We start from the raw sequence: 25,364 nt of genomic DNA, 5'->3' as shown, positions 1-25,364 counted from the left end.
TTAAACACTTGGAGAAGATCAAAAAGCCTCTACCCGCCTGAGAAGCATGAGAATAAATACATGCCCTTCAGGAAAATCTCAAGTGTTAAACATCCTTACGTGAAGAAGATGAAGTGACAGAGACGGAGACGGAGGCCTGATGGACCGGGCTTGAGCTGCCGGCTCCCTGCACCCGACAGATGTACTCTCCCGAGTCCTCCGAAGTGGCGGAAAGGATACGAATCTGATTGCCAACAACCTGCAGATGGGAAACGGATAAAATGTAAAACTTTACCTTGGAACAACTGAAAATCATTGAAATATTTGTGCATTTTCAAAAAGGCTAATTTATTATTGGCTATAGCTGTTAGCCTGCATGAGATGTTGCAAATGAGAAATATTGCAAACTGATGCAGTGCAAAAAGCAACTTAACAACTTATATAAATAGTCTTGTTCTTTTTTGAAAGCATGTGAACTTCTGTTTATGAGCGTTTCACCACTGGAAATAAAGAAACCACAAACCAGTGACAAATTCTCCTATCTGACTAAGCTTATGTGGAAGGTGCTGGATCAACTAGTCTGACCCAACTTAAAGGGTCTACCATTAAGATCTTGCTGCCACATACCACAAGACCTCATTAGTGGTCGTTACGCATCTCCTTCTCTGCAGGTCAAAGCCATTTTAGCACCAACCAGGCAACAACTAAATATTTCAAAGCAACATCTACAGTAGATGTTCAATTATGTGCGCTGTTGCCTGTGTATTTTGTTAAAATATACATTGATGTATTGCTTGATATATGCATTGTTGGGGTGCATTGTTGCTTTACTTGACGTATTTGTATTTATTTAAATATTATTTAATGCCTGTGGCTCGGTGTGGTGCATAGGTTTTGCACTGTCCTGCACAACGTGTGTATTTTTCAGATATAGTTGACATCTATTTAAGGCCCTGATTGAAACCACACAGCACATCAATGGATCTACATATCACTAAAATAAAAAATATAAGATTATTATATGAAGAACTTTTTTTTCTGGGCAAAATCACTTGTAATTTTTTGTTCCTCACAAATAAGAACATTTGAGAATGAATGGTGAGATACTTGACTAAACAGCCAAGTCTGCTGGGCTGCAAGTTGAAAACAAGATTGTGCATGTAAGGCATATTTAGAAAAATTAAAGCGCAGATATATGCGTGAAAACCTGATGATTGGCAGAGAAGTGTCCGCTGGCTCTCGACCAGGTGACTCTGGGAGGAGGATTTCCAGGAGGAAAGCAGTTCAGTTCCAGAGTCTGACCCTCTTGGACATCAGCGATCGACGGCTGGATGGTGACAACAGAAAAGGATTGCTCTGCTGCTTGGACAAAAACAAGAAAATTAACCAATCTGACAGACAGAAACAGGCATATAAAAACATAGTTGATGACGTTGCATGTTTGAAAAATGACAACCGCCAAGAGGATGACAGAATGAATCTGAAGTCAGCTCACCTCTGAGAACAGTGACTCGAATTGGAGTGCGGTTTGAGCCGACACTGTTGCTACCAACGCACATGTAAGTGCCAGCGTCAGAGAGTTTAATGTTAGGGATGAAGAGAGTGCCAATGTCGGTGCGGTCCGTTTGGGCCTGCGAAGAAAAAACACAGCAGGTGGAAAGACAAATATTTAAGGGTTTTTGTGTTTTTACAGAAAGTGAAGCACTTACCTTTCCCTTGTCTCTGGGTACAAAACAAATATAACAATGCCAACAAGGTGACATAACTACTACTAGTGACACAAAATGCGCTACGGTGCAGACTTTTCAGACAGGACAAAAGATGTTATAGCAACAGCTGGATCATTGTTTGTGATTTCAGTGTCATTAGCCCGAGTGACAAAAGGATTTGATAAAGCCTGGCCATTGTTTACACAGTGATCGGTGAGGTTAGAGCAGTTACTTTGTGATGGTAAGAATCAAATTTAACAGAGATGCACTGAGAAATTGACTTGTGACTGTAGTCAGGTGATTTTCAACTCTTAATTCTGTTTTTTCTTTTCTTATCAGTGAATGTACAAAAACTGAGAAACTGTAAACTTCTAGCAACTGCAACACTCTTCTGTGTGGAAGGTATTAAAAGAAGAAGACTCAAACTTAGCTATTTCTAGTTTCAGTAATGTGTTTTAAATACCAAGTTAGAGAAAATATATTTAAAAGGAAACTGTAATGTTAGCAGCTAGCGAAATGGCTGAAAGTATACAGCAAAGTTGCTGTTGTTTCATCTTATGAGCTTTAATTCACTCTGTCATAGAACATTGTGGTTTTGGAAATGCTGGTAGCATTTTGCAAATCTAACATTTAAGGTAAGGTCTGCATCTCCTGTAGCAAGTTAGAAGTTGCAACTTTACAGATTTCCAGGAAAGGATCAACAGAACATCCTAAATTTGACCCAAAAAAACAAACAGGAATTTAATGCCAGCTACATTTCTTTGAGTCAAATCAGAATTGGCTAAAGCTGAAAATCAGAAATGGGCCACAAAATTCTGATCAGTGCATCTCTGTAATTAATTGTTTATTTTTTAATGTCTATATCTATGATTGATACTTATTAGGAGGAACAATTCTGATTATTTAAGGTGAACTCTGAATCAAAGGTTAGTTAACATTTCAGAGCAGGTTGTGGCAATAAAATCCCAGCAGCAGGTGGAAATATTTGGCATCAAATGACAAAAAAACTGAACCAGGTCCAATGACTGTATTAACTTTCTAAGCTAAAGAACAGCTGCACCTGTTTTGAACTCCTGCACTCCAAGTCAGGGGCTGCAGTTAATTTTTTATGAAGCTTTGATCACATCAGAGTGGAAAGGAATCAGCAGGGTCGCAGTCTGGGGACGGATTACTGTACTGTGGGAGGGGAGCCGATGTCGTGGCATCCGTGGACAAAGCTGCTTAGCTGCAGCCAAATCAACCGTGTGGGACGCTAAACCGAGCAGTGTTCGAGGCGGGTCGTGCCTCAATGTGCGTCTGAACCCATTGACGAGTTTTCAAAGCAAGCCGTTTGCTAGAGCATACAGAATTTCTGCGTGGTCGGACGGCACCGCCCAGCCCGGCTTCCCCATGGGAAAGGCTGACACAACCCAGTCGCTCTCTGAGGCAGAACTAAATGGGCCTTGAAGAGCAAAGAAGGACCACACTAGACCCAGAACAGCACAAACCCGTTTGGGGCTGCAGCCTCGCACAGAGCAAAACGTATCTCAAAATACAAGTCCTTGCACAAAATATTAGAACTTCTTGACCGTTTTCACATTTTGTTACCTTTCAACTATAAACTTCATTGTATTTCATTGGAATGTAATGTGAAAGTAGTCCATATTTGTGAGGAAGGAGACAATCTAATTATTAAGTCCAATTTTGCAATTTTCCACAAGCCAGGTAGGACGTAAGCCAAACATGAAGAAGAAGTTGCCTTAATGTCACAAGGGAGGACTGCTCTGCGACTGCTCTGTAGCTAAAACGTTTTCTTTGTCAAAAAGTCATGTGACAAAGTTTTATTTGGCTGACTAGAGAGCAAAATGTCTTTAGGTTGTAAAGATTTCAGATTCCTGTTTTAATAGATAATCAATCATAAACATCCAGATAAAGCTGGAATGGGATGCGACTTTGGGCTGGTCTATCGCATTAAATACCAAAAAAATAAATACATAAAATACAATGAAGTTTGTGGCTGTCGCGTGTCAAAATATTTTGAAAACCTTTGTGAGGCACTGCCCTAAACTACCCATTCTGCATACTTAGTGCTGTTAATACATTTAGTGGAATGATGGGGTTCATCTGGGAGCTGGAAGCCCAATGTCAGGGATGATTTCATGAGGACAGCACAAAACGAGACACTATGAAACACCTAAATGAACAAAACGCTACACAGAAACAGCGACTGCATGCGGGACGTTCAACAGACCCAGCTTGTTGGTTTAAATGTTTGACACCAGCTACACATGGACTGAACGTGAGCAGCTGTGGGACATTACCACAAATTTACAGAGCGTGAATCAAGGACATGGCTTGGTCATGCACTTAGTTGACGTGATGTGAGGACGAGGTCAGTGGGAGACAATGGATTTGAGCTATGAGACGGGGACAGACACACAAGACAGATGGACAGACCTGCAGCTCCTCAATACGTCTCTGTAACACATCGAGACTGTTGCTTTTAAACTGATGGAAACCGTGAGAGGGAATGGCCTGAGCAAATGGCAGAACAGGGCAGGAGGGGGGCAAACAAGGAGGGAGGGAGGGGAAAATAATCAGTGGTCAACATGCTGAAGAGTCGGATGAAATACCGTCGGCACTGGACACACCCTGAGGTGTAAGTGGAGATACAGCACAGGTGAATGTAAATGCAGAAACATGACATTTTACAAGCACTTTACTCCATTGGGACAACATTCAAGCTTTGATTATGGGTCCAGATTTTATCCTCGAGTCGGCACCAGATGTCTCACCTCTGGGGGGAGCTGTCCTTCATTTTTCAGCCAGGTGAGCTTTGGGGTGGGCGAACCCGTCGCTCTGCAGTACAACCTCAAGGGTTCCCCTTCACGGATGTCCACACTTTGAGGACTGACTTGGACCTGGGGCGGAGTGCCAATACCACTGGGGGTGTTTCCTAAATGACAGCCACAACAATCATCACAGAAGATGTTTTTTTTTTCTTTTAGAAAATATCTGGACATTTCCACACAAAGTGCCTTACAAGACCATCAATAATGGAAATTTAAATTGGAGAACTACAGAAAGTAGCATTATGGTAACGTGGAAGGAAAATTACACAATCTTTAATTTAAAAACAAAAAACAAAAAACAATTTAAAGTCTGAAACACGTGTTGTTGCAAAAGCATGAATTTGCTCTGATACCTTTAGATAAGCAGTCAGAGATAACATGAAAAAGCCTAGATCAGTGCAAGGAAATAATATCCCACCAGCCAATAACTTTAATTTCCACAACTGCAAGAATGCTGAGATAATCTTCCAGTACAGGCCTACAATGGACTGGTTTAGATCAGGGGTGTCCAAAATTGGTCCTGGAGGGCCGGCATCCTGCATGTTTTAGTTCTCTCCCTGGTGGTAGTAACAATCTTTTCAGCATGTCAATGTTCCTCTTGGGTCTCTAATGAGCCATCATTTGATCCAGGTGCGTTAAACCAGGAAGAGAACTAAAACATGCAGGATGCCGGCCCTCCAGGACCGACAGTTGATCAGGGGTTTAGATCAACACATATCCAGTCAAAGTTCTGATCTAAATCCAAATGAGAATCTGGGGTGAGTGGATCTTCACATTTTAATTAAATATGAACAATTCTAAAGAATTTGAAAACCTGTGTTAACCATCGTACCTTCACCCTGTTGTTTAAGATAGACAGCAGCCTTAAGTTAAATAATGTGCTGTTTATGTAAGAAAACAAATGATTAACAAGTCAATCCCTCTCACTGACAAACTCTGCTCATACTTTGGACATGGAGGGAGGCCCGTGCTGTGTGCTCGCCGTGAGTGTTCAGGGCCTTGCAGGTGTACTCTCCTTCATCAGCTGGATCCACAGCTGGGATTGTGAGGAAGCCGTTTCTTATCACAGCTCTTGGACTCATCCTGTATCCTGGACCACCTGTAAAGATTTAATAATCAAATACTGGCTTTCCCTAGAGAAAAAAAAATCAACATCCAAACAATCCCTAAACTGGTCTTACTGATCCATTCTACAGCTGGTGTTGGGTTTCCAGTCACGGTGCAGCGAAGTTCTGCCCGCTGACCCTGCTGGACGTTTAGCACCGAGGGGGTGATGGTTGCGACGGGTTGGGCCCCCTCCGCAGCTACAGAAGGACATGAGGCAGTGAAACACAGCTCTAATGTAGAAGCTTGTTAACTGGTAGTAAATTCTGATAATACAGGCTGGTTTCAGGGTAGCGGTAAAGTTGAACAGTAGGGACAGGGGAATCCTATTAAATTGGAAGACATTTTGAGCTTTGGGATGTGATCTTTCAGAAAGACAGAGCTGTGACTCCCACCCTTAGATATGGCAGTCTGAGAGAATCTTTCTGTAGACAAAACAGATGTGTGAGGCACTCCTTGGCAATGCTTCTTGGCATATTTCTCTCTGCAAGAGATTGGCTCGCTTCTGTCCACTCCAATATTTGGCGGTGGCAGAGCTTAATAAAGACCTCTTTCAGTTCAGAGGGAGCTGTCTAAGCAGACTGAAAACCTGTCAGAGTTTCTGTGAAGCTTTGATTGTTTGACCCTGATGGCAAGCAAAATCCAGGGTAAAAGCAAGGTCTTAGTTTCTAACTCTGTAAGGAATAATAAGAAGTCATGGACAATAGGAACATTTTCATTGTTCCTGATGTAATGTTGTAACATTAAAATTCTGGATCCTACAGTATAATTAATATTCCGATGTTCTGGAGATGCTTTAACATTCTCCATAATCAACATGGATCATTGTTCTGCCTAGCTGGAAGAAATGGGGACTTGAAGTAATTACACCACAAGGGAACAGAAGGTCTACATCAATTAGAAGTTCCTAGAAACTCTTGTAAACCTAAAGTAAATTGTAAATTGATGTTTCTTCTTAAAGCAACAATTTAACAAACGTATTTCTACAAATCTTTACCAGGAATGTCAATAAATGTGAAGAGGGATGTATTCTAAAATAAAAATAGCTGACTAGAAAGCTAAAGCTAGCCGTTTCCATAGCAGGGCTTGAAAAATGGAACATATTACATCAGAAGTCAAAGAGGACAAATTTAAATCTACCTGTCAAACTGATGGTAAGGTTTGTGACTAATTATGAGAAAAATGAACAGAGTTGTCTTTGATACGAAATAAACTAAGCCTATTCAGCTGTGTTGCACTCTCCTGGATTCTTCTGCTTGGTGCAATTTACTTTTTCATGCTTTTACTATGGTTTACCATCGGGATACATAATTTATTTAAGCATTTAAAATACTTGTTAAGGTGAGTTATTTAAGGTACCTTTTGCCATGAATGAAAGTGTGAAGACCAGTCTGAAAAAACACATTCAAGAATGATGCAAAGAAATTGCAATGGGATGTATTGAGCACAGGTATGATGTTTGAAGCCCAGAGGACAGCATGTTTCCTTGAAAGATAGGAGGTGATGCGAAGAGAGAGGAGTCAAAGATCAAGAAATGTGATTTCATTTGGAAAAAAAAAGTCCAAGAGTCCATAAAATTTGACAGTTCCCCCCAAAATAGCCCAATGTGATCTTTCAGAAAGATGGAAAATAGAGTTGACATTCCTGAGGAGATGCCCATAAAACTGAACATGCACTTTTTCCTGCAGTGATAGACCACAATAAACCCAAAGAGGCAGATGGTGACTCGTAATGCTCATGTACAATTAGGTTTGACTCTACATAACCACAAAAGTTCATTTTAACGAGTTACAGGCTGGTATGATGGACAACATGGGAGCTCCAGACTTGAGCACAGTTTCATCTGGTTTCTGGACCTCAAGATCAGCTGATTGTACATGGGCATCAGCAGGCCACACATGTCTCCATGCTGTGGAAGATGAGATCATGCATGACAAATAGAGGGAGAGTTGGATCCGACCAGTGAGGAAACATCGCAGACTTACGCTTTCTGTGTCCTTCAAACATTTCATAGGCTGTGTAAAACATCTGAGTCTGTGAGGCTTCTGGAGATGGAGGGAGGGAGGGGGACAAGTAAACTGACAGATCAGCTCTTCAAATCAACAGCAGTTTACTGTACCTCCAGTTTACTGTATATCCTTCTCCACACGTGGGCTGCTGTGATTTATGTTGAGTTGGATCCAATAAAACACCACACACATATTAAAGCACGCTTTAATCATGAACCTTTGGCACAGCTTTGATTTGAGGTGTTTTAAAACTATTAGCAACAGCCACTTCATACTCATTGTTTGATATTATTGCTGCCATTTCTTTTGTTTCTGATGTTTTTATTCATGTGATGAACACTTGGGTCAGTACTTCTGTGTCCAGTTGAGTATTCTTCCTATAAAAAGTCATTGACATTATTGCTGCCATTAGTTACTACTGTTACTTTTGTTTTTGTGTAGTGTTTGGTTTTTTTGTTGTTTTTTTACCATGGAAAGTACTCCTAGCATAGTTTTCCTTAGCCGTGTCTCTTGCCAAGCTCAAGCAATTAATTAAACAGTTACAGTCATTACTATTCCTACTCTCTGTTTTTCTTTCCCTGAGAAAGTTCACCTGGTTCAGTGCTTCTGTGGCATGGTATTTTTTAGTTATAGATTAGTTTTAGTTCTTTTTCCCTTAATGGAGCCATATATGGAGCTTATGCTGTCACTAACTGTTCATTTCCTCTATTTTGTGTAGAATGTAAATTGGGCTCAGCATTTCTGTGTTAAACTTCTTGCCACATTTGAACAATTATTGATGGACCAATTGCTGTCATTATCTTGGAGCAGATTTTTAAATTCTTCTTCTGCTTTTCTTCACGGAAAGGACACCTGGTCCATTGATTCTGCGTTAAGCTGTGCTTTTTTACCTTAATAAAGTCATTGGCAGAACTAATACTGCCATTAGCTCTATGTCTCTCTGTTTATTTTTTTATAGAAAGTATGCCTAGCTCAGTCACTTTGTGTTTAACTGTGTTGGAGTTGCTGGACAAGTAGCCAATTGATGTATCTATTTGTGGAGTTAAATCTGAGCAGTCTTTGTTTTAATTTTATGTAGAAAGTACTCCCAAACTGATGTGATGAGCTTGGCTCTCTATGTAATCAAATTATTTGATTTGGATTAAATTGGACAGCATGTAGCTGTGTCTTATTTGATTCAAGCGTTCGATAAAACTGGAGAGAAATCATAACTGTCAACCACTCTGGACTCTAATTAAGACCTGTTTGTGGTACATAAATATCTAATCATCTTGTTGATATAATGTGTTCAGAGAGATGCCTTTTAACTTAGATTGATGGGTTTAAACATGTTTAACTGACAAATATCAGAAATAATGTATTGCAGACATAATTAGATTATAGACAAAATATTTAACCATAAAACATTTTTACCCAATAAAAATGTGTCGGTTTGCTCGACATAAAAATGCAAAAACATGCACACGTATACTTGCTGTGGAAGATGTGCAGCAACAAAAGGAGAACATCTCCATATTAGTCATGCAGGTTAGTAGGAAAAAGCAGTTGTAAACAATAAAAAAGTCATTTCATCTCAACTAAACCAAGACATACAGCTTGTGGTTTTCCTGAAGAAAACTGATAAAGATGAAACAGGCCAATTCACAATTAACTTTAGTCTGTTATATTTTTAATCCATTGCTTCTTTAACACAAAATGGTTTCACAGTTAAGATGAATACACTAAAATATGATGCGTACATTTCATTTTTGTCATTTTAACAGAAACATATCTGCAATCATACAAATCAATACATAAAAAATGCCTAGTTTAACAATGTGACGTGTGGTTTAGAATGTGACGTGATATTTCTCGTGAAATATTTTATTATAAATGAACTTAATGTAAACACAGTGCATACAAGGCGAGTGCATGTGCACAGACAATTTCTTAACATAAAATAACTAAAAGCAAAGAAAATGATAGATTATCAGACTATGATTTCAGCACTTTAAAACTAAACATTGACACATTGTAAATAAAAAAAAACAGAACTGCAGCTGAATATTAACAGAATGCAGATTAAAATACTTTATCCACATTTTGTATCTAAAATAATATTTCAGCTATCAACACTGAATTTTGAAAAGAAACATTGTATAAACAGAACTGACTTTAAGTGAAAGTGTCTTGAAAAAATATGAATACCTTTAAAACTCATACACTTTCTTAGTATTAAAACCACAAACATCAATCCATTTTATTTGAATTTTATGTGGCTGACCAACATAATGTAGCATTTTTCAGTGAGGTGGAAGGAAAATGATTTCAAAATGCTTTACCTGGAGATGAATTGGTTGGCCTGTTAAATAAAATACCTTTAATATACATTGAAGTTTGTGGCTGTAAAGTGACAAAAATCAAAGGCTATGAAGATTTTTTCAAGGCATTGCATCGTAGCAGTATAACAACTTCCTGGCTAATAGCACCAACATGTTCATTGACATTCATTTTCAGGTAAAAATGACAGTTACAAACAGGCGTTTGAGTGTAAGATGGATACTGTAAATAACAGAACTATAAGAAATAAAACAAGAAACCAAACATGTTTCTTCTGATTCCCGTCTTATTGCAGGTGAACTGAAGAAGTCCCAGGTGCAGAGTTACTTATCCCGTCGTGGCATTTGCATTTCATCCCATCGTGGAACACCCCGCTCAGGCAAGAGGAGCCCAGGATTAAAAACAAACCCAAGAATCCAGCAACTGGCACAGTAGCACCAAGGCAAAGATCCATCAGCGATCAAGAAGTGACCGAACCACCACCGATTAATTCAACCCAAGTGAAAAATAAAAACCCGCCGTAGCTCCCAGCACAGAGTTGGCAGAAAGCTTCACTTGCAAATTCGATATCCCAGAGGTTTGTTTTTTTGTTTTGTTGTTTGAGTGTACTTTGTATTTGACCACAAATGTTGCAGAAATGCAGCACATTATATATTTTAATTGTTCCCTAAGACTGAGTTCATACAGCAGGCAAAGCCACCCAAATCCACCTTATTTGCCTAAATGTGACCTATATGCAGCCTGAACGGCCCAGTTTGGATCTTTTCACCCCCCAAAAAATCCAATCTGTGCCACTTGCATATGTGGTTCTAATTCGAATAGGTACCAGATTATTTTCAAAGCGTTTACATTCTGAACGGTCATGTTGCATTTTATCTGGCATTTATGTAATTGATGTGAGACATGCGGCATAAATTTGCACCAGAAGAAACCGGACGTGGTAAATAACGACATGAACAATGGCTGAAACTTATGATTGTGAATTTATGAAAGATCTCACCACTCTGGTTCTGACTACCCATGCAAACAGATTTCTCCACAGAAATTCCAGTCAATGCTAAACATAAGGTCATTGCTATTAGCTGTGCTTTCTTTTCATTGGCTTCCTTCATGGTGCTATGATCTTGTGACGATGCTGCCGGCTCTCATTTCTGGATTAAAAGTGATCCATAAATGGCTCCATCCATTGTTACTTCCGTAATGTGTGACATCATCGCTCTTCTTCTGCGCATGACAGTCACGTCGCACAGAAGTCTCATTGAGGTCACATTTAATTAGCAGTATAAACGACACGGAAAAAAAATCTGATTTCAACAAAAGAAATCGGAATTGAGCATCAAGACCTGCTGTGTGAACGTAGCCTAAACCCACAAGCTGTATTCTTTATGCAGTCCCGGAAACTCGGGTCATATAAGACATATATGTTAAGAAGCTAGAATAATATCATGCCAGTGAACATAGCTGGACTGGCAGTTTGCTAGTAAAACATGGCACATATATGCTGACAGCAGAAGCGTTAGGAGTTAGACTTGCAAGCTTAATGAGCCGTTAACCCAGTGATCAGCACTGATGTCACAACATAACAAAACGCACAAACAGCCATGCATGCATCCTTCCAAGCAGAAGAGAGGGCGGTTATATTTAGTGAGAGACACTATAGGAGTCCAAGCTGGGGTGCAGAAGCAGGGATGAGGGTGATGGGAAGTGGAATGCCATGCCAAAGGATCACAAACCTGGCACGTAGAGGGTGGCACTACTTTCATCCATGGCAAACATGTTGGAGCCCGTGCAGACGTAGACGCCCGCATCCTCAGGCTGGACGTTCTGAATCGTCAGGATGCCATTGAAGTCTGTGGCGCGGTTGGGAAGCTTCCTGTTGCCTTTCCTGGTCCACACCAGTGTGTAGGCCGGTGACTGCGAAGGGGAGACCAGAGAAGACATGGACATTACAGGAAGGAGGACGATGTCTCAAAAGACTGATGGACAAGCCAAAGCATCTCTACCGACCACGTCGAGCGACCCGAAGCCTTAAAAGTGTCCCTCGCCAGTTGTGTTGATACCAGATTTTTATTTTTCTTTAAAAAACAAATTAAAAATTTTCATTTTTCATGCTCAGAGGTCAGTGGCTGCTTACAGGTTTGTTTTAATTGTAAGAGGAACTACAGCTGCATCTCAGTAAATTAGAATACCATTAAAAGTTTTTTTTTTTTTTTTTTTTTTTACTAATTCAATCCAAAACATTAAGCTCCAGATTCACTACATTATATATCACCACCAATAAAACTGAAGGATTTGTTGCAGAAATATCAGTCTACTAAAAAGCATATATATGATAGTATAGTATATGCACGTAACCCTTTGTGGGATGGACAACTTTTAAGGTAGTTGCCTTCCCCATGGTTGTGTGTATCATTGCATTGTACTTAATAAGAATATATTCATTGGTGTTAATAAATATTAAAATTCTCTGTGTAATTAAAACTGTAAATTTTGATTAGCTGTAAGCCGTGATCATTAAAATCAACACATATAAAGGTAATGCCTGAAATATATCACTGTAATAAATGGCTTCACCTTTTGAAGAATAACCTTAAAACTTCAACACTGGCAAGTCTGAACTTATCAAAAACCTTTCTGTGTTCATCGTCCAGGATGTTTATACGTCATTTATCATTTTGACGACAGGCGACTCTCTCACAGCTAAGGCTTTATGTCATATAAAATGAAAAACTGTGACTTATACGATGAGTAGGCTGTGTGTAAACGTTGCAGATTCACTACCTCCTAAAGCCTTTGTTTAAATCACTGATTAAAGGTGCACTCACAGAGCCGCCAAGACTTCATTGTAGATTCCCATTTGACAAGTCAGCACTACAGTTTGCATATAATGTTTGAATTACAATCCTATATCTGCCTCTCGGTGCCATCACAGAATCTGATTATGTCTGCGGAGGATGCCATTTTAACCAAAATGGAACCCATTAGTGGTTCATATAAAGTTGCAAAGTCAATCATTTTAAATTCTATAAAATTGACCAATGGAGTTCTGAAATGATCAACTGGTTTTGACACGACTTTTCTGCATTTAAGATGTCGCAACTGTGCAAATCTTACTAATAAGTTCCTGACATGAAATGCAAGGCAGCTTGACAATCACTGCATTAAAAGTTGGAGAAACTCACAAACATTAATATGCAGACAGCAGAGTTACCTTGCTCCTTGCAGTACAAATGAAGTTGACAGTGGAGCCCATCCTCACGGTCTGAAATTTAGGCTCCTCCACTGTAACCTCTATGGGTTTAGTTGGGCCACCTGAAGGAATGAGTACACAACATGGTTACAAATAAATAAAAAATAAATAAAAGAATACTCAGTCCAAAAGTTCTGTGTTAAAAGTACATTGTATGCATGACGTGTGATTGCTGTGAAGGTTAATTAATTAAATTAACTGCAAATTGTTAAAATTGTTCAAATTAAAGTGGCACCTGCGACAATAATCTCAGCATGGCTCCTGTTGGAGCCACGCTGGTCTTGGCAGGTGCAGATGTAGATGCCAGCGTCACTCGGCTGGACGCTGGAGAAGTACAGCTCTGCTCCTGTGCACAGAAATAAGTAAAGCTAAAGTTTTCATCGCATTGACGTTTTTTGTTTTACAGCTAACAAAATGTGCCAAACTAGGAATGGGCTTAACCTGGTATAAAGGTATACAAAGGTTTCAAACTGGTAACATTTTCTGTTTAGCTGTGCCTAAACTAAAAAGTCATTTAAAGAGCTGGAGGGATGAGAGTTTGCACTGGCTCCATGAATTCATAGAGTAGTGCAGTTCTGCCCCTCCTGCACCTGTTGCTGCACACTGTTGATAAGCTGGTTAAAGCAAAGCTTGTACAGTTTTGGCATCCATCAAGAACAACCCATTTCACTACAGCTGTTTTAAAAATAACAAATTAGAAATGTTGTAAACACAATCATACTGTAAAACCATGTAATTTTCTCCAAATTTATCATATTTTAACAATTTCTTTCCAGTTCAGTGGTATCCAAACATTTTGCACCAATTCCCAAAATTGCACTCCATTAAACTCCATTAAAATTGCAAAAAAATATATATTTTTCAAATAAAGTACAAGTGAACAAATTATTGTAGGTCCAAAAATAGTTGTCAGACTTTTGCCTTCAATAAAATAAATAAATAACATCTTCCTAACTTCTTGGGTCAAATTTGTTCATCTGTGAAACGTTTGCAGGCCTTTCCCAGCAACAACAAAATAAATTGTCAAGTTTAATGAAAAGCATGGCTAATAAAAGGAGAATATTATACGCTGTACCTAATGCTTTCCATTAAAAAATATACACATTTATCTTTAAAAAAGCCTAAAACATTATGAAAGGGTCCATCTACATCAGCTCCTTTTGCTGGAGAGCCAAATTTCGACGACTGTTGAACTGCAGTCATACACCATTATTTCAGCACCCCCGCCTTATGACAATCTAAAGTGAAAGTCGATATGGAGTCTGTTTCAAAGCTGCATTCCCACACCTTGTCTGCGTCTGTCAGCACTGCTGGAGATGGGCCGTCCGTCCTGTCTGGACCAGAAGAAGTAGTGTGGAGGAGATCCAGAGACCTGACAGCGCAGCGTGACAGAGCTGCCCGGTGTGGCTACAAACCGCTCTGGATACACTTTCACCTCCAGGTGGGCTGCTGTAAAATTCAACAGTAACAGTGCACATTAAAAAAAAAAGATCCTTTAATATCCACTGTTTTTCTAATTTCACCAAGATCACATGGGGTTTTTTCAAGTGAAGATCAGCATTTTGCATTACCGTCATTTGGACGACACTTATTTCTGTCCTGTGGGTTGCCAACATATCCTTCAGCACAACTATTAAGGATGAAAAAAGAAACAGTTTTTACTTATATCAGGGATTATTTTGGTACAAAACCCCCTGCTTTCTTTGAAACTACATTAAAAATATTAAAACAGTTAGTTGAATTTTCTCCATGACAGAAAGAACAACCACCTCACCGTTCACAGTGCTGGCCAGTATAACCAGGCTGGCAGGAAGTGCACAGGTAGTCTCCATTACCAAGGCTCTCGCATGTAGGAGAGAATCTGTCACACAAGTTACACACAAAGGTTAAAATCAAGTAAAAAATAATGTGTCTAGCCAAAATATATATGCAATATAAAGACGCACAAACAGACAAAATCAGTTAGTGATCACTGTCAGATGATTTTCGTTTTGTTCAGCCCTGAGCAGCGCACAAAACTCAAAATAAGATCTTTTTCTGGTCAGTTAGTGTGTTTGGATTTCTTGGTATTGCCAGAAAAAAATCCAAAGGATGAAAAGAGCCACTCCTTATATTGGGGTTAAATATGGGGTCACATATAGGCTTACTGAAAATGCTTAAACATTGTACTTTGGGATAGTGCCTCACGTAGTGGATATTATGTTGCATACAGTATACTATATTGTCTTGTTGAGTTTGTTTTGCTTTTTGTAATTGTCATTGTGTTCTTTTTACTCTGATCATTTTTGGGGCGATTTGTTGTTACAACATTGTTTTTGTCTTCTGTGGAACCAGAAAAATGTACAGTAAAACTGTTCAAAGCAACAAAAAAAAAAAAAAATCTTGGGATGGCACGCTGAAACTCAACAGTGGGAGTCCTATTTAGCTTAAGTTGCAGGTGAAAGTTGAAATGTAGATCCACTCCAACTGTATATTCATATTCTAGAGGACTTTAATACCAAAAACCAGTTGATTTGTGCAGAAAGTGAAAATGTCGGCAGCCCTTTGGAGATCTTAGAGTTAAGGTCTACTTCCTCTGTAGTTAATGCTAACTAATTGGAAACATAAGATGTCGGCAATTTGAAATGTGAACTTGAACCCTTTGATCTTCGTTTTATTCAGTTTAACAGCATTTTCCCTCTAAGACATAAAACAAGGCCTCTTATCCAATCAGAATATAAACATCAAAGCTTTACAGAAACTCGACTTGGGAAATCCCAGCATACAATCTAATCCTAACAGCAAGTGTGAAGTCAGTTACATGCAAGTTGCTTTGATAAATCTGCTGGTGTTGAATCAAAAGCCTAGAAGCTGAACCTGATTTTCTGTAAACAGAGGAGCTGGACACAGATCAGTCTACTGCTATAAATGGAGCTGAAATAACAGCTCTTGGTATGTGTTCAAGCACTTACTGGTTGTCTGGGTCAGTGTGAGGGCAGCCACATCTCTGGCAGTCTTCCGGGGTGCCAGCAGTCGGGTCGCCAAAGAAGCCAGGGGCACACTGCTCACAGAAATCTCCCTGTGTGTTGTGCAGGCAGTTCTGCAAAGAAGCCGACTGTGTTAGCGGGGAAATCTAGAAACTGATATTAGTCACATGATAAACTTGTGCTCCATACTGTGCAGGTGCCAGTTTCCGGGTGGCAGGAATCAGAGTGGCCATTGCAATCACAGAGCTCACAGTGACCCAAGTACAAACCTCCTCCAGTACGGGTGTAGCCAGGTGCACAATCCTGGAAGAGGAACGGAGTTGTTGTTTTGAAAACTAAAGAGAATAAACTGCAAAACACAAAATCTCAACTTTCTAATAGAGATATCTTAGTACATTTGAAGTAAGACAAAACTAACTTACACATTATGTTACAACAATATATTGGAACTTATTTTAAGTCAATAATCGCTTAATATTAATAAAAAAGAACTAGTTCTACTGGCAGATTTTTAAACTTACAACAAGACTTTTTTCATGTTACAAGTGAAACAATCTGCCAGTGGAACTAGTACTTTTTCACCAATATTAAAGTATTTCTAACTTAAAACAAGCTTCTATGTTGCTGGAAAGTTACTTTAACGTTAAGATATTTGCACTACAGACTAGATAAAAATACTTGCTAAGATCTTGTGTTTCTGCAGTACAGTATTCTACTGTATCCATTTTATTTAGGCAAAATGGTGAAGAGGTTTCATTATACTTTCTTTTTTATACAAAATATATCTACATATACCTGGCAGGAGAGTCCTTGGTAGCCAGGCGGGCAGCGACACTGCTCCACCTCAAAGGCCTGTGCCAACCCACTGTAGTTGGGCACAGCCACCTCCATACTGACGTCAGAGATGCTGGACGAGCGCATTTCAGTGGAGTAGGAAGCTCGGATCAGGATATCATCCAGATCAGCCAGAACCATCATCAGGTGCTCTCTGGTGGCAGGCATGCCATCAGGTCTACGCCAGTGTTCCTGTGAAACAGACAAAAAGCTCAATCAGCTTCATGCCAACACATTCGGGAGATCTTTGATGATTGAAATGTGCTCACAAAACATGTCAGTTCTCCAATTTAGGTTTAGCAGACCCATGTCTAAGAACACATGTAATAATTCTACAATATGTTGTAGTTGACTATATTTAATAATGTTTTTACTGTAGTTTGGGTGAGGTATGGATGCACTCACCTCCCTAAAGATGATCTCAAACTGTCTTCTCTCTCTGCTGCCCGGCTGGTTTCTCCGCCATGCCTGACGGGCTACCAGTGTGATGTCATTACCCTACGGCGGACAACAAGGGCGGGTGAGTAAAACCAGCAGATATTGGGAGGTGTGACTGGAAACCAGTACACCAGCTGCAGGGCATACTCACAATGATCTGAACGTCAGCATCTTCGAGTTCTGTCCCTCTGGAACCGGTCACATAGGTTATGGTGTATTTCAGTTTGCCACCATAAGAACCCACCTGAAGTGTTGACACCAATTTATGAGTTAGTTTGTTTAAACGATGCAGCATGGCTGTTTGAGCTACAGCTATATGTACATAGTGACACTTGAAGGCCTGTGTAAGAGGAAAATCTCTTCTAAAACATTCAGTGTGATTCAACACAAAACAGCATATTAATGTAAACCACAGGATAAAACATAAACAAGTCACTCTTACTATGGCATTAATATTTTTTTTATTAAGGAAATGGTAACATTTTATAAAATGTCAATGTCAGTGTCAAGGTCAAATGTATTTATATAGCACTTTAAAAACTGGTTTAAAACTGCACCAAAGTGCTGTAAAAAAAACGATAATAAAATAAGTTGATCAAAAGAAAAAGAGAAATGTTACAAGAAAAGAAAAAAATCTCTCTATATATTGTTAAAATAACATAAGTAATAAGNAAAATGAATAAATAAATAAAAATATCTTATTTAATCATAGTTTCATGTGTATATATTGAACGTTTTTATAATATCAAAGTTAAAACTACCATCCCTTAGGCTCTTGGTATAAGTAGACAAGTTCATCATAAAATTAAAAAAGACATTTTTTCAGTAGTCAGCATTTAAATACGGACATTGACTTAAAGGAAGTGAGTCGTATGTATGTATGTATGTATGTATGTATGTATGTATGTATGTATGTATGTATGTATGTATGGATGTATGTATGTATGTATGGATGGATGTATGGATGTATGGATGGATGGATGGATGGATGGAAAACTGGAAATTGTCACCTGTTTTCCTAACAAATCTGTCTTATGAAAACCCTGGACTGACCCTGTAACCACTTGTTCCACCACAGGTGATACATCATCTACATCCTTTACATGTGTAACATGAGTGCAAGGAGAAATGAATTGTAGATGAAGAGAAAAAGACAATCATATGGTAGCTATGTGCATATCATGCATAAAACCAGCATAAACAAGCACAATGGGCAGTTCGATTTAATTTGGAAATTTCTAATAGTTATAAAATGGATAACTGAATGAGTAACGATGCCTAGATATAGAATATTTTTCCTTTCTTTATTGTTTCCCCAAAGCATATGGAGACCAGAAAAATAGTTTCATCAATTGGACAGGAACGCTGTTATAATCAGCATAGTCTTTCCAGTTACCAATATCCCCATTGTTCAATTGGATATGTTTAAATAATATTTACTTTTGTGTCTTTCTTGTCCACGAATGTGTTCTATTACTCTCCTGGATTCTGTTAACTTAAGTTCTTATTTTCACAGTCAGATCTATTAGAAACTATATTAGATTTTTTAAGACTGTAAATAATTTCTCTTCTTGCAAGGCAGATGTGCAGGAAATCAAAAACAAACAATCATGGCAGGAGAATGGGAACGGTTCAATGGAGTAGGAAAAAGTCTGCGAAATGTTTTGTTGAATCCTGCCCAGAAGTCTTTCCAGTTACCTTTTCCCCTGTGAACTGCTCAGGGAGCTGCCAGTACAGCACATCGTCTTGCTGCGAGCTGAAACCTTTGTAGACCAGAGCGTACTGAGAGGCCAGAGATGGAGAAAAAGGCTTTAGAGAATAAGCCACAGACAGAGAAGCAGGGAGTGCAACTTGTAAGCACGCAGACAAACAGAAAAAAGCAGGCAACCAGGGCACAGAGAAAGTCTGACAAACATGACAAAGTTAAAGTCCTAAATTATTTTAAGTCAGAAACTACTGTTTGGTTTGTGTTTTTACAGATTTCTAAAAATCAAGCCCAATTTGAAAACTGTAAAAAAGAGATTTAAAAACGAGCTTTTTAGTCATATTATATCAAATTGCTTTCCATGCATATGTGAGATTTGGCTCTTTTTAGAACATAAAACAAAAAATTAAAAGTCTGTCTGTTCAGACTTAAGAAAATTGTCTGGCCATTGATAATGAGTTCCTCTGTGATATTATGTTAACTCAAAGTAAATCTGGTCTGGTAAGTTTGTGAAGTAGACTTCATTTAAAATCTACTGTATTACTTTTTTTTTTTTTTTTTTTAATGGGGAGAAAAAAGGGGCAAATTATTTCATGCTTTCTCGGTATTGTCTACCTTACTGCTGCCTCCAGAAGCACCAGCAGACTTGCTGAAAGTGTTCTTGCTCTGGTCACCCACAGCAGACCCAGACCCCAAAAAGAAAAGCCAAAGAGTCACCAACAGCAACGACTAACTCAAAAGTTTAAAACCCTGACATCACATCTCTGGCCGACTACGACAGAGTGTACCTGCAGACGAGGGGCGTGGCCTGGTGAGTAAGACTGGGGCCGGGTTGGTCTAACAGAGGAAGAGACACCGGATGCGGGAGAGGGGGGGCTCAGGTTATGCAAAGACCATTGAGGAGAAGAAGGATTCGGGACCCGGGAGGAGGGAAATGAAGAGGATTTAGGAGGGGGGGGAAATGGAGGGAAACCGGCTTGTCCGTTGGAGGAGTTAGACAGAAGTGCCCAGACCTCATCATCCAGCTTTTTGACATCATTCTGAGGAAGCAGGGCACCAGAAACAGAGTGGAGAGGTAATGGTGGGACAGTTAGCAGGAAAAAGGTGGAGATTAGAGTTTTAGTTCTTCCTCATCTGTGTGACACACTGATTGAGTGAGCATGCTGTCATAGGAGACAGTGATGTTTGGGTATCTTAAAATTTAGTCTCATCTATTCAGGGTCACACCAAGAGCAAACATCACAAAACATCTTCAACTCATCACATATCAAACACATGCACTAACACTTAAAAACTGTCTACAGTCTGTGCCAAATACAGCACCCTACATACTCACAGATGTATGTTTTAAAGATGCATAAAAATACTAAATAATTAGTCTTTCATCACAAAATCATATACTCACAAGGAAAATTTTGGAAAAATCCAACCATTAATTTGTGTATTTTCAGATGGAGGGAGAGACGCTCCTTTGTAAGACAAGCCACAGCTACTGGCAATCCAAAAAAGAAATCATAAAGTAAAAATATAAAAACAAAAAAACATAAAAAATATATATATTTTACTTTTCTAGGTTGAACCGAGTCCATGAACTCTACATTTTAGCTCATGACCTCTCATTTCTCTGAAATGTAAATATTGTGCAAAGTGAAACAAGGGGACCCTTATTGTTATCTAATTTATAAAGTGGGGAAAACATGAGGACATGCAACAGGTCTGTGTTGATCTTCATAAGTCAGGAGGTGACACCAAGACAATGGTTACACCCATAAACATACCCAAGTCTATATCAAAACAAAAAAATCAAAAATTTAAAACCTCTGGAACTGTGACAAACAAGAATGAGGACTGAAGTATGCCAAAGTATGGCGATCTTCCAGAAAAGTTTGTGGATTTTTGAAATGCTATGCCATTTTAAACAGAAACACGGTCACCTCTGCTAGAAAAATGAGTTTAAAAGCAGTTTGTGTCTCATAGACAGACAGATTCACCAGTATATTATCACATTCAATTGATGCTAATAAGTAAGCTGGGTTTACCACCAATATAAAAGTAAGCCATCACAGCAAAACTACAGTATTAGCAAGTTATTTATTTTTTTAATTACATAGTAATTACAAAACATATATTTTTTCTATTCAAAAGTAGGCAATTCATACTTTGAAGCTTATTTCAAAAACTTTATATCTTGCAGTTAACCCTAACATTATTTTATTTAATGCAAAAACATGCACTATAAGATACAGTAAGTTATCTTATTGGTAAAATTGAACTGGAGTGTTTCCCCTCTGAATACATGTACTTAAATTAAAGGCTGGATTTTTCAGAGTAGGACCTTTGTTGGATTATTACTTTGCAATAATTGATTCAAATATTGAAAGATTTATTTATTTTTTACGGGGAGGGGGTCAATAAGTACAGAGGGTGCTATATTCTGGTTAGATGTGTTAGATGGTGTACACTACAGTGCAGCTCATACCAAATACCTGGCTGTCTCTTTTGGGTCTTTGTTTGGCCTTACGTTCAGCGGCCATTAGGCTCCAAACAGAAGCATCCTTCCTGAGCTGTTCCTCTGGCGAATACGAGTCACTCTATTGATGTGGATGAAGGAAGCCCTTTGATCACTGTCTGTTTCACTGAGCTCATGGTATTTGCTAGTGTTGTGACAGTGTTACTGAGGTAAAGTTAAACTTTATGAATCTCTGAAATGGACCATTAATGATCAATCTATTTACATGGCTCATGTGATGCGATGCAGAAAGCGATTCATGGAATATGCAGGTTCACTAGCCTCATGCTCACTCACTGTGTGCCTTTATTTACTAACCATGACCATGCCAGACCCACCAGCCACAGTTACAGGCATGCATTAGATAGCAAATAAAAGTTAATAATAGGGGCTTTTAATCTTTTTAGATGATTTGATGATCAAAAATCCGTCATTCATTGTGGTCACTATACCTGATCTGCTCGTTTGATACGAGAAAAGTAAGAATCTTTCTACAGAAAATGGAGGGAAATGCACACAAAAATTGGAGAGCAAAGTTATATAAATGATTATTGCAGTTACCATTTATCCACATTTTGTCATAAGAAGATTTAACAGCAAGATCGATGCAGAATTGGAGGTAAAGAAACTGCACACATATTGAAAAAGCTGTTTGATTTTCAAGACTTGCAGAGACATAAGGCAAGGAAAGGGAGCAACATAAAAAGGCTGCAGGGAAGGAAATGGTCTACAAGTTTCTGATGCTTCGCACAATCCCAGGTACCAGCACTGCTGCTGTCTGCACATCTCACTTTAGCTGATTCACTGATCTAACTTCTCTTGTTGGCTACTGACCTTATCTCCTTGGTACACATCTGGAAGCTGCCAGAAGTGCGGGCCTTGTCCCAGGTAGTTAAAGTTGCTGTACGACAGCTGAGTGCCTTCGGTGGAAATCTCCACAGTGAAACCAGTAGAAACACGACTGGTTCTCTGGCGGTTTACCAGAGCGAATCCCTGAAAGTTTCTCGGAGTAAAGACAGAAGAGACCTGCAGACACAAGAAGTCTTTTTAGTTCAGATGGGAATTTGCTAATAAGAAGAAGCTTTCTTCGGGCAAACTAATATTTCTCGAACATACTGTCATGAACTTTAAAATTAAGGCATGCAGAGTCTGAGAAAAACTGGATGATTCTTACCTGCATTGTTTCAGAATGATGTGTAAAACAAGTTAAAGAACTTACCACATCTCTGTAGTATGTAGAGCTGAAGCACTGCTGAGTGACACCCATACAGAAACAGGACAAGCAGCCATCTTTGTTTTCCTGGCTGAGATGGAAGGTTCCAGCTTTACAGGTGGAGCAAGATGGACCTTCAACATTCGTCTGCAACAATAACAATCAGCCAAGGTCAGACAAAAGAAGGTTTGTCCAAACAAATACTCTGCATGTTTCCATCACCTTGCACAGGCAAACACCACCAGAGCAGCTTTCTCTGCCAGCTTGGTCACAGTAATAACAGTTGCCTGTAACAAATAACATGGTTATTGTATGCGACAACTTTGTTAATGTGAAATACCATTTAGTGACCTTAAAACCACAAATTCCAGTGTTTTTATATTGGACAGTAAAAGCAGTGAAAGAGAAATAAAAATCTAAAAAGTGTGCTATGAATTTACATTTTGCCGTTTTGTAGTCTGCAGAGTAGAAAAAATTGGGTTTAGGCTTGGACTTTGACTAGGCAATTTTAATCTGTTTCTCCACAAGTTTTTTAATATCCTGTCTGTTGGACTTCTTGGTCTTATTTAATGTTCTCCAACAAGTCTCAGAGGTTTTCCGTCTTCAAAATTTCAATTTGCTGTGATTATCTTTCAATCAATCAATCGAGTTTAATAAAAAATAAAAATAAAAAAAAAGAAGCGCCATAAAAATGGAACATTGGGAATAAAACAATGGCTTACCATTGACATCATTGTCAGGCACACATTCCTGTCCCCGCAGCGGGTTGCCAATATATCCTGGGGCACATCTAAAGAAAAGTTGTCTGTTAAACAAAATATTTCCAATAAAATAGATCCAGGTTTGAAGTTAAACAGCATTAGCCCAAAATCTGGAAAAAATGTAGGTTCATGACCCCTTGCAAGGTCCTGGAGTGCAGAGTTTGTTGGGAGAACCCCTTCAAACTACTGTTAATTTGTACAGATCTACAATTTACACTAGCCTTAAAGTAATAACCCCATAATAAATGACAGACAGTCTTTTCACCACAATCCAACAGGCTTTCAAGACAAAATAAAACAAAAGATGATTTGACACTGCTAGCAGCCCTAGAGATGGATGAAGCATGGGTGCAGCTAAACTGTTCAACATGTCTCATATGTTGATTCCATCTCTCATATGAATGCACAACTGGAACAGAAAAAGTTTTCCTTTCACAGAATCACAAATGACAAGATTCATAAACAGAAAAGTATCACCATTATCATAAAACTACAGGTTTTATGGGCAAAGGACTGACACCAGGACAAAACAAAGTGGAAGTAAGCATAGCTAGTATGCTTACTAGCTATGTGAAAATATTGAGAATGCATTTAAAAATAAAATGATACAGTGAGGTAGGAAAGAAATGTAGCAAGAACCCAGACAAAAATCTGCGCTGCAACCAAAGCAAAGCAAACCCGAATCTGCTACTTTCGGCGCTGCAGTCTTGCTTACCTCACCTGTACTCTGGCAGGTCCACAGGTCAGTCACAAAGAGGGCTTCCATGTGATAAACTTGCTTTTTTAAAACTAACTGCCTTTAAAGCATAGCTCATTTGGCACTTTGTGGTGTTTTGTACATTTATAAACAAATGTATATGTCATGATCTGTGTTTATTTTGAGTTTTTCTATGTTTTCCTGTTTCCCTGTGAGTCTCTGTCCTGTCCTCCCCGATTGATCCCCAGGTGTGTCTCGTTTCCTTAATTACCCCTTGTGTATTTAAACCTACCTGTTGTCTGTGTTCCTCGTCGGGTCCTTGTCTAAGTTTGTCTCACGTCTAGTGTTCACCTCCAGTAGAACTGTTAAGTCCTGGAAAGCGTTAGCTCTCGTTTAAGTCCTGTTTACCAGTTGCTACCGGTATTTGGCTGTGTGCCTGTCTCTCTGCCGTGCTGCCTGTGTTGGACTGTTTGAGCATCTTCATCATTAAATATCTTCATCATCACTATAACCTGGGTCTCAGCGTCTCTCCTCACCACCAACAACCCCACCTCATGTCAGTATATATATATATCATTCAGAACAACAGTACATATTTAAAAGTAATCTGCCAGTATGAAAATGATACATCATAACTAAACCCTGTCATAAAATAAGTACATTCCTAGTGAAGTTCTATTTCACTCAAATAAAAATAAAACAAACAATTTAAATGCATGTTCTTAAGTTTTCAGTTTCATAAGTGTTTCTAGGACAACTTGGGAAGCTGGCATGCCAATGCTAGCATCAGGTAACGGCTAACAGAAAGCCCAACACTCAGTCAGAAGAGTCAGTGAAGGTCACTCAGCACAGATGATGCCTTGTACAACAATAACACTGAAACAACAGTACATTATTACACTGTGGGTTTTTATGAAGCGGGATTGGATTGTGCATTTACATTTGTATTGTGAATATGTCATAATTATAATGTAAGCATATAACATAACAAGGAAGTATTTCACTAAAATAAAAATAAAACACAACTATTTAAATGTATT

General features: G+C 38.9%; 1 protein-coding gene across 18 annotated transcripts in view; it reads right to left on the bottom strand.

The window, feature by feature from the left end:
- Positions 1-25,364, bottom strand: part of hspg2 (heparan sulfate proteoglycan 2) — a 119,125-nt gene that overhangs the window by 21,310 nt on the left and 72,451 nt on the right. For 9 of the 18 annotated variants that reach the window (XM_015037938.1, XM_015037946.1, XM_015037940.1 and 6 more), the window contains 28 exons: positions 23,589-23,656; positions 23,089-23,153; positions 22,873-23,013; positions 22,488-22,679; positions 22,106-22,144; positions 21,631-21,735; positions 19,933-20,184; positions 19,760-19,810; positions 19,138-19,221; positions 17,591-17,683; positions 17,407-17,499; positions 16,963-17,193; positions 16,357-16,470; positions 16,153-16,280; positions 14,976-15,062; positions 14,773-14,831; positions 14,489-14,650; positions 13,437-13,547; positions 13,163-13,263; positions 11,685-11,865; positions 7,609-7,668; positions 5,701-5,823; positions 5,466-5,618; positions 4,463-4,623; positions 4,125-4,202; positions 1,475-1,610; positions 1,187-1,338; positions 100-238 (listed from right to left, as the gene is read on the bottom strand). In XM_015037938.1, coding sequence (XP_014893424.1) covers positions 100-238; positions 1,187-1,338; positions 1,475-1,610; positions 4,125-4,202; positions 4,463-4,623; positions 5,466-5,618; positions 5,701-5,823; positions 7,609-7,668; positions 11,685-11,865; positions 13,163-13,263; positions 13,437-13,547; positions 14,489-14,650; positions 14,773-14,831; positions 14,976-15,062; positions 16,153-16,280; positions 16,357-16,470; positions 16,963-17,193; positions 17,407-17,499; positions 17,591-17,683; positions 19,138-19,221; positions 19,760-19,810; positions 19,933-20,184; positions 21,631-21,735; positions 22,106-22,144; positions 22,488-22,679; positions 22,873-23,013; positions 23,089-23,153; positions 23,589-23,656 — 3,359 coding nt within the window. The remainder of the gene's footprint in view (positions 1-99; positions 239-1,186; positions 1,339-1,474; positions 1,611-4,124; positions 4,203-4,462; positions 4,624-5,465; positions 5,619-5,700; positions 5,824-7,608; positions 7,669-11,684; positions 11,866-13,162; positions 13,264-13,436; positions 13,548-14,488; positions 14,651-14,772; positions 14,832-14,975; positions 15,063-16,152; positions 16,281-16,356; positions 16,471-16,962; positions 17,194-17,406; positions 17,500-17,590; positions 17,684-19,137; positions 19,222-19,759; positions 19,811-19,932; positions 20,185-21,630; positions 21,736-22,105; positions 22,145-22,487; positions 22,680-22,872; positions 23,014-23,088; positions 23,154-23,588; positions 23,657-25,364) is intronic. The other 9 variants (XM_015037956.1, XM_015037957.1, XM_015037949.1 and 6 more) reach the window with 8 other exon arrangements.

Source organism: Poecilia latipinna, unplaced genomic scaffold (assembly GCF_001443285.1).
Source record: "Poecilia latipinna isolate Pla-1442-1.1 unplaced genomic scaffold, P_latipinna-1.0 Scaffold424, whole genome shotgun sequence".
NCBI classification, from domain to species: Eukaryota; Metazoa; Chordata; class Actinopteri; order Cyprinodontiformes; family Poeciliidae; genus Poecilia; species Poecilia latipinna.
This window is presented reverse-complemented; position numbering and strand designations above follow the sequence as displayed.